Below are 14,507 nucleotides of genomic sequence, written 5' to 3'. Positions count from 1 at the left end.
TATTATTGTCTGAATATCTCATTAATTTTCTTCTTTATTACCTGTTCACCACACTCTAGAATTCATGTTTCATGAAAGCAGGGACTTTGTTTACCTTGTTAACTACTCGTTTTCCTCATGTCTAGAAGAGTGGTACTTAGTGGTGTTTAGTGACTACTTATAGATTGGCTGCCAACCTGGCTGGCTGGCTGGCCAGATCCCGGGTACTGAAGAAGATCTATAAAATGTTTTAGATGTAGGGCTTCCCTGGTGGTGCAGTGGTTGAGAGTACGCCTGCCGATGCAGGGGACACGGGTTCGTGCCCTGGTCCTGGAAGATCCCACATGCCGCGGAGCGGCTGGACCCGTGAGCCATGGCCGCTGAGCCTGTGCGTCCGGAGCCTGTGCTCCGCAACGGGAGAGGCCACAACAGTGAGAGGCCCGCGTACCGCAAAAAAAAAAAAAAAAAATTTTTAGACTATAAACATTGTAGGACTGATTGAAGCTGGTCCTTGTAAGATGATTAATGGAAGTAATAGACATCCTTGGTGGGGAAGGTGCAATAATGGGGGCAAAACATGAGAATAAATGTAGATTTACATTTAGAATAAATTTATGCTGGGTGGCTGGGTGGCTTGGGAATGAACAGTACTTGCTAACCAGGAGTTAAATCCCACATCTCATTCTGACTACTTAGTTGGCCAACACTAAACATTTTTGGTTCAATGTGTGTGAACACAGTTCTGGTTGTCATGTACCTTCATATGGGAAAATTATACTTGTTCAAGTAGAAGTTAATCAGAATTTGGCCTTAGTCCTGGTAAAGGAAAAGAAAATAGGTTTTACAAAAATATCAAGTAGTTGGATATATATCAATATTTCTGTAATGAATTTTATCAGAGTTTAATTTTGTTGTATAGCTCACCTATTTTTCTCAAGCTCTTTACAAATATAGAACTTTCTGGGGAAGAAAATAAAGCCTTATGACTACTATGGATATGGGCATTAACTTCTAGCTGGAGTTTAACAGTTGGTACAAGAACATCTGTGTTTGTTTTTTTCTTTTGGATAATGATGATTTTTTATGTGAATGTTCCCTCATCTGTTAATGAGAAAGTACCCAGCGTAATGATGTAGAGTGCCTCATTAAGGTAACCATTTATTCCATTCTATCAAATAGTCATTTTAAACTTCTGAGAATTTATTTGGCTATTTCCAGAATTATTTCAGTTCAATCACAATTTTACCGTCTTTGTGGATAATTCCACTTATTTAAAGCTCTACTTACTTTCCTTTGGGAGCAAATTGTTTTGTAGATAAAAATGATAAGAAAGTTAACTTATAAAACTCTCTAGCTGTTAAAACAAGACCATGTAATTTCCATCGTTCTGGCTCTTGGTCTTCTTTCCCATCACATCATTTAATAGAATTTTACTGTTTTATTTAAGTATGCTCAAGCATATTTCTGATATGTCATTAACTTTTGATTCTTAACCTACAATCTAAGAAGTGTTATTGAGTAATAGAGCTTTATTTTAACCTATTTGCCAAACTGATTCCTGTGAATGGGCATATTCCCAGGTATTAGAATAAAATTACTCATATTTATTAAAACTCAAAGCCTTATAAGCAGTGATAAGGGCAAAAAAGGAGTAGCTGTAGAACCATACAATTAGAAACACCCACCATAGTAGTGCAACCTGTTGTCCAGGGTAACTACTTTTTAGGAACTCTGTTAGCTCTTAACATTACATCCAAATTGTATGTGTTCGTGTGTGTGTGTGAATGTGTATATGTGCAATTTTATGAAGAGAAGTTCCTTGACTTACATCAGACTTTTGAGGAGGCCTGCTACTCTTCCCACCGAAGTTTGAGTGATGACAGTAGGGTGAAATAAGTCATTGGCACCAATGTAGCTGCAGATGATTAGACTTAATACAGCATCTAGAAAAAGGGTTAATAATCACAGGTGATCACATGGCAAAAACAAAACACTACTAGGGGATTGTACTAGAAGGGAAAACAGAGAACTTCATTACAGAGATACCTGGACTAAAAGTGCTATATATTCAGTGGAAGAAATGATCACTCACAGTTGCAGAGATTAGAGAAGGTGGCTTCATGGAAGAGGAAGAATTGAACCAAACTTGGAATGATAGGTTTGGACAAGCAAAGGCAGAAAATGATTCCTCTTTTAGGCAGGAGTTAAGGATATATAAATAATCCATGTGGATATAGTCTCTATCTGGGACATAAATTTTAGGTGAGAGTTTATAGATGGAATATATAAACCAATGTTGATTTCTCAATTTGCTAGGTAAATGAAGGGATACTTACTGCACATTACAAATCAATCACCAGATGTTCCATTTAATGATAGTTTCTGAATGCATTTCAAGTGTGATTTTTATTTACATAAATTTACTTTACTTACAGCATTTCACAAATATGGATGTTTCATGAGACAAAGTATATGGAAACTTGTGACTGTGTTATAATTTCTTATGATTTTGTGATTTCACTAATACAAAATCTTTTGTTCATCCAAGGATTAAAAAATGATGCTACATATAAATGCATCGACCACTGGTACTATTATGATTTAGATTCTTAGAAAGTATGAGGAGGCATTTTGCTGTTTAAACTAGCCAAAGAAAGATCCATAGATTTTCTAAGCTCATTAGAAAAAAAAAAACTCAATTTAACCTATTGCATTAGAATCTAGACTCCTTACATTCTAGTCTGTTCTTCTAAAATACTATATATTTAATTAAGCAGAGCATAGTATTAAAAAACAAACAAACAAAAACAGGCATGGAAGGGCAGTATGTAATCTGTGGATTGACCGTAGACATGGGTACAGGTGATTGATGGGGATGCCTTGTTTCCTTGTGGGAGCAGCATTCTTCTCTGCCCCAGGTTCACCACATATCTGGCAACAGTGCTACCTCTTTCTTTCATTCTTTTTCTCAAAACAGAGGGCCTGGATCATTTTCCTTATTTCATCCTGTACTGGAGAATGCTCTGACCAGAGGAACCATATCTTTTTGAAATTGTGGACAATTTTTCTTTTTAGACATAAACATTCCATTTTTTTATTTTGTTCTCCCAGTCTGAGTCTAGTTATTCTTATTTTCTGACTTCTGAAAAAATGTGTTAATATCTGTTTATCCTTTTGTGTTAGAGACAATATAATGACTTCAGTAAGTTTAATGTCCCAGTTTAAAAGAGCCATAGATAATTATGACTGATGCTGTAGCGGAGTCGCCTTTTCAGAATGTGGTATGGAGATTTTTTATCTGGCTACCACAGCAATCTGTCACACCACAAAGGAAATTCTATTGTTTGTTTAGAAAATGTGTTCTAATGCCACCACCACATTCACAGAAAGTTAGTCTTCTCAGTCTCAGTGTGCTTTCAACTAATTGTCATAAATAAGTGAGAAAAGAACATTTCTGTGTGTGTGTGTAATCATAATTTTAAATCATGTAATTCATAGAAGAAATTGTATACCAATTTTCCAAAGAAGTTAAAACATGAATTTACTTATACAATATAAGAAGTTTTTAATGTAACTCAAAAAATTTATTGCTTTTAGAACCTTAAGTAGAGCTTAAATTGAATAAGTGGGCAATAATAAGACCAAGTATTTATATGTATTACGAAATACCATTTTTCTAAGAACTTTGTATGTATTAACTCATTAGTCCTCACAACAGCCCTATAAGTGATGTTATTATTATTATTCCCATTTTACAGGTGACAAAATTGTGGCACAGAGAAATGAAGGCATTTGTCCACAGGCACAATACTACCAAGTGCAGGAGCTAGAAATTGACCCCAGGTTGTCCAGTGTAACTACTATGCAAAATGCCTATGTTATTGATTTCAATATCATTGAAACTACTGAACTATAATTTTAAATCATATTGCATGATCTGATAAGATAGGCAAATTTGAAGAAAAATTTCCTTGAACTTAATTGTAAAAGAGAAATATTAAATATATAAATAACTTTTCTGATAACTTCACCAGTGTTAATTAGGAAGCACACTTAAGATTTCATCACTGTACAGTGTAGATTGAATTGTAAGAATGGTTAACTATTAGAGCTAATTTTGGCATTTTGGAGATATGTAATAATGACTAACAATTAAATTAAAACATTGGACTTATAGGATTTTTTTTCCCCTAAAGCATTACTTTGTAAATTTCAGAATACCTTAACTGTAATATACAGCTTTGTTATCAGTGCAAAAGAACACTATGAGAAACTTTCAAAATTACATGAAAACATGGACAAGTTATACCAGAGTATAATGGGGTACTATGCCATCGATGTGAAGAAGGTGTCTGTGGAAGACTTTTTGACTGATTTGAATAACTTCAGAACCATGTTCATGGTATGTTAAAAATCTTAATTTGTTTTTTAAAAGTATTTGTATCTATATTACTATTATTACATTACTATAATGTATTACTATATTACATATTATAATTATATATTATACATATAATGTAATATATTACTATCTATTATTACTCTTATTACTTCATTCTACTCCTGTTGTCTGTAGTAAAATCTACCTTTTCTGATATTGAAAGTTAGCTTTAAAAATTTCAGATTTTTAAATCTATTGAAAAATGTGTTTTGTCCTTTTTTTGGCCTTCCCAACATTAAGCTGTAATCAGAAATTTTGATTGAAAAAGTGACAAATTCTGAAGCTTTTCGTAAAGACTCCCCTCCTGGCTGACTACAAAGCACTTTTGTAGTAAGCTTTTGGCTATGAATTTGTTTCTTTATACTTAAGATCAATTTGTATTTTTGTGGTATAATTTTACCAAATTCTGTGCAGTTCTTATGAAGCTTTTTTCCCCTTTTCTTAATGCATTGTATAATAAGCTACCTGCAATTTGCCTTTGAATGGATTTTACATTCCTAGGGTTTCCTTTAGATACTTTAATAGGGAGGTCAGGTCTCTGATGTGGAATCCTTTCATTTAGGCATTAAAAAGATCTTTTGAAAAGTATTAGCTGATTAGATGGGGGAGAAAACCACACACGTATTAAAGTGAGAAAGCATTGTTTCCTCTAGGGAAACTGGTAATACATTTCTACAACAAAAAATAACGTTATTCTTAATAGATGGGTGAGTCACTTTTGTGTTTCAGCAAATGTTTGTGGGGATTAAAAAGTTTTGAGGTGTAAAGAAAAAGAAGGTTGAATTTAAAGAAGGTTGAATTTCTTTTTAATCTCAGGAAAACTTTATTGCTGAATTTATTGGACTTGATTATAATCACCTGGTTGTGACTAGATACCCTTTCAATAAAAACTCAATATTTTAAATGAAAACTGGTCTACAATAAGTGCACATTTGCTCACAGCTCTAGTTTATTTCTTCCACAAATTCAAAGTGATTTTTTAAATTATTTTTTCACTACCAGAAATGAATCTATTAAATATATTTATTATGTGCCTATATTTGTGACGTATAATATACTACTTTAATTTTTATCATATTTTATGAGACAACATGGCTTAGTGGAAGTAGCAAAGGCTTTGCAGTTTGAGAGAGCAAGGTTTGGATTCCACACTAGTTAATATATGACTATGATTCCTTTTAACTTTCTCGAGCCTCAGTTTCCATATTTGTAAAAGGGGATGTTAATTCCTTTCTCATGAGAGTATTTAAATATTAAATGAGATAATATATATTAAGTGTCATAGCTCCTGGTGCATGGTAGTTGCTTAATAAATTATTATGCAGTAAAGGGTTAACTCAGTGGGCTTAAGGTACTCAAACCCTGTACATTTTAGAGAAAGTAGTGGCCCTTGACTGGCTCTGGAGAGAGCAGCTGTGAGCCTTGGAATATCCTGCCCAGTATGGCCTTCTTTGTATACCTGGGGCCTTGGGCCAAGCTAGATAGTTTATGCAAAAAATGTGATTTACGGTGAACACCTACTTTTGTTCACCAGGGGCCTTGGGCCACACTGTCAGTTCATCGTCTGTGGGGTGCTGGAGACTGAGTAGCCAAGGTCATTCATGCAGGGAGTCTATATTCATGCCTGCATGACTGACCTCAATAACTCTTATTATTTATTTATTTATTTAAATTTTATTTTTTTTTTTGGCTGCATTGTGTCTTAGTTGCGGCACGTGGGATCTTTTGTTGTGGTGCATGGGCTTCTCTCTAGTTGTGGCATGCAGGTTTTCCCTTCTCTAGTTGTGGCGCGCAGGCTCCAGGGTGAGTGGGCTCTGTATTTTTGGCATGCGGGCTCTCTAGTAGAGGCACCCGAGCTCAGTAGTTGGCTTAGTTGTCCTGAGGCATATGGGATCTTAGTTCCCCAACCAGGGATCGAACCCATGTCCCCTGCATTGGAAGGTGTATTCTTTACAACTGGACCACCAGGGAAGTCCCCTCAGTAACTCTTGACATCAAGGCTTGGGTAAGCTTCCCTGGTTGGCAGTACATCACACGTGTTGTCACACATTGTTGCTGGAATAATGAAACTCCACTGGGAGAAGACAACTGTGATTTTAATCTATATCCTTTCACTGTAAGAAACTGTTAACAGTGAGTGTAACAACTTTTCTGAGTTCTGTGAGTCCTTCCAACAAATTATCAAGCCTGAGGGTGGTCTTGGGGACCCATGACACAATTATGCATAAAATTATAAAATGCATATATAAAATAATAATACCCATCAGATATTGAGTATTTTGTATGAACCAGACATTTTTCCAAATGCCTAACATATATTACCTCAGTCAATCTTCATGATAATTCTGTATCTTTTCGTTGTTTCTATCCCCCTTTGGCAAATGAAGAAAGAGACCAAGGCCGTATTGTCTGGTTTTGAAACCAGATCTAATTCCACATCTTCCTGAGATCTGGTAGGAGTTCTCTGGGTGACTTGGCATTTCTGTTACTAGGTGATGGGCAGAGAGAGAAAGTGTTTGAATGGAGAAGGATTCAAGGTGGAGGGTCATAGAGTGACAGCTATATTTTGCCTATTTCACAGTTTACATGGTCCTAGAAGTAGCTGCTATCACACACACATACATATAGACACAGACACACACACACACTCATATACACATTGTACTAAATTAAAATCATTAGAGCTAAGTATAAAACACTTTATCTAAATAAGTAATCTGGAGAGGGAATTTTCTTTAGAATAAAAATAAGCATAAAGAAGACTGTAAGGGAAGTATAATTTCACACACAAATTTTTTCTTCCTTTCTTTATAGTTATACTCCTTGAATTTTGGACACTGTATCTTTAAAAAGACCACAGCGTCAAGACTGATAGAAATTACTGACAAATAGATGTCTATTTGTCAATGTCTTCTGATCTCTTAGGTTGCTATTTAATTCCATACAATTCAATTGTGGAAACCAGGCTAATTTCAATGAGTTAGTGTGAAAATATTGGGGATAGATGTGGACCTTTAATATGTTGAAGGTTTGTTCTGGAAAGCCACATTAATACAATAGGCAAAAAATATATTTTCTCTTTAAGATACACTTAAGATATGTTTACATTGTTAAGTATAGTTGATACATTAAACTATGTTTACACTATTACTTCATCCACTGACATTCATGATCCCTGGTCATGAATGAGCAGCAAATGTTCCGGTAAATTGGAGGTCCGTTTTGTATTACACATAAGAAGTTGGAGCACTGTCCTCATTCTACACCTGCCCTCCACTACAGCAGCTTACTATGGAATGTTTTCTCTCAAGTTCTGGCCACTCTGCTCATTGTTCCCTATGCCTGGCACACTCCCTCCATATTTTGCCGGGCTATATTATTGTACTCGCACTTCTAATCTGTGCTCAGAATTTCCTTCATCTAGTATCAGATGCCCCCATCTACAGTGGGTGGCATTCTCTAATAGCTAACACATATACTGCCAACCAAGTGCCAGGTGTTCTCATTCATTTTGTCGTTACAACAACAAACAGATGTGGTATGTGTACTGGATTATTCCCATTTTACAAATGAGGAAACTGAGGCTTAGATAGATAGTGACAGCTAGCAGGTGACTGAACGGAGATGCTAAGCCAGGGAGTCTCACCAGTGTTAACTAGGATCTCTCAACTAATTTGCATAGATAGAGCTGTTCAGCATCTTCCCTTCCTTCCTTCCTTCCTTCCTTCCTTCCTCCCTTCCTTCCTTCCTTCCCTCCTTCCCTCCTTCCTTCCTTCCTTCCTTCCTTCCTTCCTTCCTTCCTTCCCTCCTTCCTTTTGTCTCCCTGAGAGACTTTTTACAATAGGTAACAAAGGAACATCTGTTTCAGTCTGCTGCCTCAAGCCCAGTAGACCAAGGGGGGAAGCTTTCATGATCTTGTGGCTTCCTCTGAGGAACAGCTGTTCATTGTGACAGTTTAACTTACCCCTTTTCTATCATCTTCAACCAAATACAGCTGCCACTGATGGAATTGCTAAGACCCTGTGCTAGGTGCTCTTCATGTGTCATCCCACTTAGTCTTCACAACATTTTTATGAGATACAGAATGTTACCTGGAGGGAACTACAGGCCAGAGAAAGAAAATCCATGCCTTGGCAGACGCACTTCAGAATTGGCAGGGGCAGGATTAAATGGAGGCCTGACTGCCTGACTCCAAAGCCTGTACTTTTTTTTTTTTTTTACCATTTCCAAGTACATTGCTCTCAGAGAGTTTGTAAGAACAATCAAAATGTAATTTTTAAGGTTGTTTTTTATAACTTACTAGAGGGAATCAGCACAAGGCTCACCTTATTTCCTCACCCCTTGATAGAATAACTTTCTATTTACATTGATGAGCTCACGATAGAAAAATGTTTGCAGGTCTGGTTCTATTTCAAAGCATAAAATGTTCACTTTTAAAATTATAGGCCTATTAATGCAAAGCCTTGTGGCTGGGATGAGGGTTAAGGTGAGCGGTACAGAGTCAGCACCTCTCTGTAATAGATTTTTATTTCCCATAGGACTCATGTGAGGCATAAAGTTCAAATTGGAGGTACTAGGTGGAAATGTTTGGCCTCACACTATAGGCTGAGCAAATTGGTGACCCACCAGGAATCAAACTTCACCAAATGAAATTCGTGCCTTCAGTGGTGTAGTGTTACATAGAAATCATCGTTTTCCACTGTGGTCTGGTTTTAGACTCATTGTTATATGCCATTACCAATGCACCTGTTATTAAAAGAGATAACATGCTTCTCCAGGATGAATTGAGCTCATTATGGAATTTTGGTTGGATCTTACAAAGACCCTCTTGTCCCCCTTTATATATATATTTTTAACATCTTTATTGGAGTATAATTACTTTCAATGGTGTTAGTTTCTGCTTTATAACACTATATCCCCATATCTCCTCCCTCTTGCGTCTCCCTCCCACCCTCCCTATCCCACCCCGCTAGGTGGTCACAGAGCACCGAGCTGGTCTCCCTGTGTTATGTGGCTGCTTCCCACTAGCTACCTATTTTACATTTGGTAGTATATATATGTCCAGGCCACTCTCTCACTTCGTCCCAGCTTACCCTTTCCACTCCCCATGCCCTCAAATCCATTCACTACGTCTGTGTCTTTATTCCTGTCCTGACCCTAGGTTCTTCAGAACCATTTTTTTTTTTTTTAGATTCCATATATATGTGTTAGCATACGATATTTGTTTTTCTTTTTCTGACTTACTTCCCTTTATCTTATCCAACAGCTGTAGCAGGCTCATGTTTGTCATTTGAGTTTAAAACTAATTTTTGTGTCTCTCGTTGGTCACTGTGGCTTTGAAGCATATGTATGTCCTGGTCCCACCTCCCACTCATCTTTATATTACATAGTCTGCTCAAACTGCTTTTACTCCCTTGGGCCCAAATTACATGGTTTCTTCTTCAACACACTCACGTCTTATCCTGATGATGCTTCTTTTTTATCATTGGAAGGTCTTTTGCTATTTTCTTTCTTTACCCAGAATTATTAGCACAGTACAACAACACTCTTAACTCCTTGAGCAAATTTCACCTGACACCTCATTTATTTTACTTAACATCTCATCTTAGAGAAATACTTCCGAATGCTTAGGATTCCTTTGTTATTTGTCTTCTTATAAGTAACATGTTTGAAAACAAATTTTCTAATAAGTTTTACTTATTAAGAATATGTCATTTTTCTGTTTTAATTAGACATATGTAACTATGTAGACCCTTTGAGTTTACAATATTATATATTCGTGTATAGAATTGATGTGATTACACTTAAAGAAGTCAAACTTTTTTGTTCACGTAGCTTTTATCCTGAGCACATAAACATTCTCTGTTGGGATGTTGAAGTACTAGAAAAGTCACTAGACATCCTTCTTTATTAATAGGTTCAAAGACCCTGCATATCTGGACACCCCACTTTAGCGTTAGGATTTTGAGGATAGCAGAAAGCAATCCCTGCCTTAAAAGGGATTACTGTTGCATACACAAAAGGTGGAGGTGCCTTGTATTTTTTTTTTTTTTTGCACTGGGTTTAGATATATGTGCTGAAATTTGCAGTTATTAAAGTCTATAAAGTCCAGTTTGTTTCTCCCTAAATTTTGTTTTCCACATATATACCTCCCATCTGAATTGTGTGATGACAGTCAAAGAAAAATAATTTCCTCTGATTTCTTCACATTTTAAATGATTGCTGAATTCTGCCTATGATAAGCCTCACACTTTGTTTGTTTTAAATAGTGATGTTTTTCCTGTCCACGTCACTACTGGGGAGACAGCAGTGGCTGGGAGTGCAGGCTTTGGCATCCGAGTGCCTTGGGTGTTATGACTTAGGCAGATTACTTAACCTCCTGAGTCTCAGCTCCCCATTAATAACAGCATGTGTTTCTTAAGGATGTTACAGTTCGAAGATCAAATAACATAATGTTCATATACCCTCAAAATAAGTGATCTCTCTACATAGAATAGAATTAATTTTTACCTTTCCCATTTCATTTTAATAAGATCTATAGTTTAAGGATTTTATCTCTTTTTAATTTTATGCTTCCATATAAAATACTCTGAAATAAATGGCTATTTTCCATCAATAGCTTTGTCTTTAGATTATGTCTACAGTTTTGTTAAAGTTATGTTTCATCTAGTTAAAGATTTATCATTCATGCTGTTTGCAGACTTTAAGTTGATTTTTGGTTCACACAATTGAAAGATACCGTGTAGTAAACAAATATAAAATCAGTTATAACTCATTTTGTCTTGCTGCATGTGTTGATCAAATACAATTTATCCTTCTAGTGAATACTCAGACTAAAGTAGTGATTTGCCAAACAAAAATGAAATCATCCAATGAGAGGGTATTTTTAGTGTAAATTTTTTTCATATAGAGTACAGCTAGAACAAAACTCATTTTGCCGAATCATTTAAATTACCCCAGTTTGATGCTTCTCAACTCTAAATGTCATTTCTGATGATTACTATATAGACCAACTGGGTGACCAGCAGGAACTCCAAGGCATTAAGCATTTTCTGTATGCTCCTTAAATCTTGTAGATGGACTCATTATACACTGTCAGAGAAAAGAAAATCATGTAAAAGTCCTGTGATTGGATGTTGAGCCAGCTTATGTAATTATAATAGGAAGTATCTTCTATCCTTGCTGATTTGGGTGAGGTTACGACTTGAAAATTATCTTCACTGGCACCATTGTTATTCTGAGATCGTACTTAGAGGTATAAAGCTTAGAGGTATAAAGCTCCAAACCTAGAACAAAATAAATATTCTAACTATAGAATCTTCTTTTCTTCTTACCTGTTAACATCTGTTTATTTAAAGAACTAGATCAATTCCAGGTGCTGAATATTTGGGTTTGCAGCCTTGAAAATGAATTCTGTTTGGTTCTTCTAATCTTTGTTCTTTAGGCTTTTCACAATAAAAACACACCTAGATTACTTGGCTTAATTTTTCTTTTTACTGATAAGATTTATTCTTAGTATGCATTGCTTAGTGGGATAATAAATGCATTTGACTGACAGATTTCTGTATGACTAAATGACTGGTGATTTGTATATCCCTTTTACATTTTAAGTATTTTGTATATGGAAATAATATAGCAAAAAGTAAAGACTGAATTATTTTAATACTGTAATAAGAACAACAATTGATAATGGAGAAAAAAGAAATCAACTACATAACTGATACAGCATAATAAGTATATTAACCCATGTAATTGGAAAGATAGCACTAAACGAGGATACCACAAATGAAAATGAATAAAACGGCATATTCTTTGTACATCAGATATACTGGTCTTCCATGTCCTGAACAGGAGAGGACAGGGGCTTCCCTGGTGGCGCAGTGGTTGAGAGTCTGCCTGCCGATGCAGGGGACACGGGTTTGTGCCCCGGTCTGGGAAGATCCCACATGCCGCAGAGCGGCTGGGCCCGTGAGCCATGGCCGCTGAGCCTGCGTGTCTGGAGCCTGTGCTCCGCAACGGAAGAGGCCACAACAGTGAGAGGCCCGTGTACCGAAAAAAAAAAAAAAGAGAGAGAGAGAAGGACAGAAAAAACACTATTGGCTTAAGGCTACTTTTTATGTTATGTTTAAATATTACCATGTTTATATGGAATATTGTTGGGCTTTGGTTGGATGTTTTCCTTGAGGAGCTGATTAGCAATAGCTCAAAAAAAAAAAAAAACAATGCTGTCCTATCAACAGGCCTATCTTTAAGCACCATTCTTCATGGCTGCTGTCTTGTGCCTAATTGTGCCTTTATTTAGCCTCATGATTGGCAGATAAAAAGAAAAAGAATATTTTTATAGTATATCACTTCAAAACACAAGAGAAGAGAACATATTTAATGGAAAAATCAAGTTCTACTTTGGGAAAACCTTAACTGTGAACATTTTATACTTTATTTATTAAAGACATTGTTTAATAGTTTGAAAAATCTCATTTGCTTGAAAATTTTGCAAAGTACTTGGACGAATTACAAACAAACTCATGGCATAATTATGAAGGGCCAGTAATGTTAAGTCCCTGATGGGCTAATAAGTAATTTGGTGTTTCATCTGAGGCTGACTTTACAATAAAGAGCAACTTGAAGCTAAAACTGTTTAATCATCAGCACCTGCACATCCTTTGGGACATTCTCAAAGGATAGTTTTCCATTTTCATAAGTTTCTCGGGTCGTAGAAAGTTCAACTAAAAACACTTTGTCTTGAATGTTAAGGTGATGAAGCGTTGGTGCCGGTGTATAGTATATCATGCTTTCCTGTTCTCACTGATAGCATTTTTTAATTGGATTTGGTAATACCAGAGAAAATAATTTGATTAATTTTAACTGTCATTCTAGATTCCTTTCTAAAGCATCTACCTTATAATTATTGCAAATAAAGGTTTCTAAGAATAAACGTATTTTCCACAAAGTAGTTATAATCTATTTAGTTAAAAAAGTAATTTTGATGGAAAACTGATAAGTAGATCACATACCTTTTACATTCTTAGAGACTTATGACTGGTATTAATTATCTAAATGTTTTTTCTTTCATGTTGTGTATATACAGGAGTACAGGAATGCGTTTTTAAAGTAGTCATCAGGAATTTCTGGGAAGCAGTCATTCCATATGGCTGAGTGTTGCCTCTTAAGGTTAGGTAAAGTCCTAACAAGCATTTAGTGGGAATGTGCTGGACTCTTATGTGGTTGTTTACTTTGAGAGAATTAGCCTATGTCTTCATAGTCCTAACATCCATCTCTTTGGAAGGCATGCAGATTTAAATTCAGTTTGTCTAATCTCATTTTAGGGACTTGAGACAAAATTGAATACTTAGGCAAGAAGAAAAGATTCTTGAGTTTAGTAAAAACTGTACTAAGAGATCCCTGGCTGACATAGGTTAAATATCCATTAATGGTGAAAGAAATATAACTCTGAACAAGAAGATACTTATAAACTTAATATTTTTTTCATTTAATAAAATTGCCAAAATTTTCTGTTACAAAAATATATAAGACATTATCATATGTTGAAAAATGTTGAGTTGGACAGATTAAACTATTTAAATAGGCTAAGAATCAAATGGAGAAATGCAATCAAAAAGTGAGGATCGGGCTTCCCTGGTGGCACAGTGGTTGAGAATCTGCCTGTTAATGCAGAGGACACGGGTTCGAGCCCTGGTCTGGGAGGATCCCACATGCCGCGGAGCAACTAGGCCCGTGAGCCACAACTACTGACCCTGCGCGTCTGGAGCCTGTGCTCTGCAACAAGAGAGGCCGCGATAGTGAGAGGCCCGCGCACCGCGATGAAGAGTGGCCCCCACTTGCCACAGCTAGAGAAAGCCCTCGCACAGAAACGAAGGCCCAACACAGCAAAAATAAATAAACTAATAAACTCCTACCCCCACCATCTTCTTTAAAAAATAAAAAGTCAGGATCTGTGGAAGTCTGCTTGTGTCTTATACTCAAAATTTTATTTTACTACAATTTTATCTTATAACTTAAGGCTAATATATTTGTCAAGTAAAGGCGTAGTTGGAATATAGACTATTTCTTAGGCTTTTTTGGGAGG

At 36.0% G+C, this 14,507-nt stretch overlaps 1 protein-coding gene across 1 annotated transcript in view; it reads left to right on the top strand.

Annotated features, from left to right (window-relative positions):
- The window catches only part of DIAPH3 (diaphanous related formin 3), a 546,228-nt gene that overhangs the window by 348,692 nt on the left and 183,029 nt on the right, over positions 1-14,507 (top strand). The window contains 1 exon segment of the mRNA XM_060128783.1: positions 4,218-4,381. Coding sequence (XP_059984766.1) covers positions 4,218-4,381 — 164 coding nt within the window.

This window comes from Lagenorhynchus albirostris, chromosome 18 (genome assembly GCF_949774975.1).
Source record: "Lagenorhynchus albirostris chromosome 18, mLagAlb1.1, whole genome shotgun sequence".
Taxonomy (NCBI): Eukaryota; Metazoa; Chordata; class Mammalia; order Artiodactyla; family Delphinidae; genus Lagenorhynchus; species Lagenorhynchus albirostris.
The sequence above is the reverse complement of the archived record's forward strand: the minus strand, read 5'-3'. Positions and strand labels throughout refer to the sequence as shown.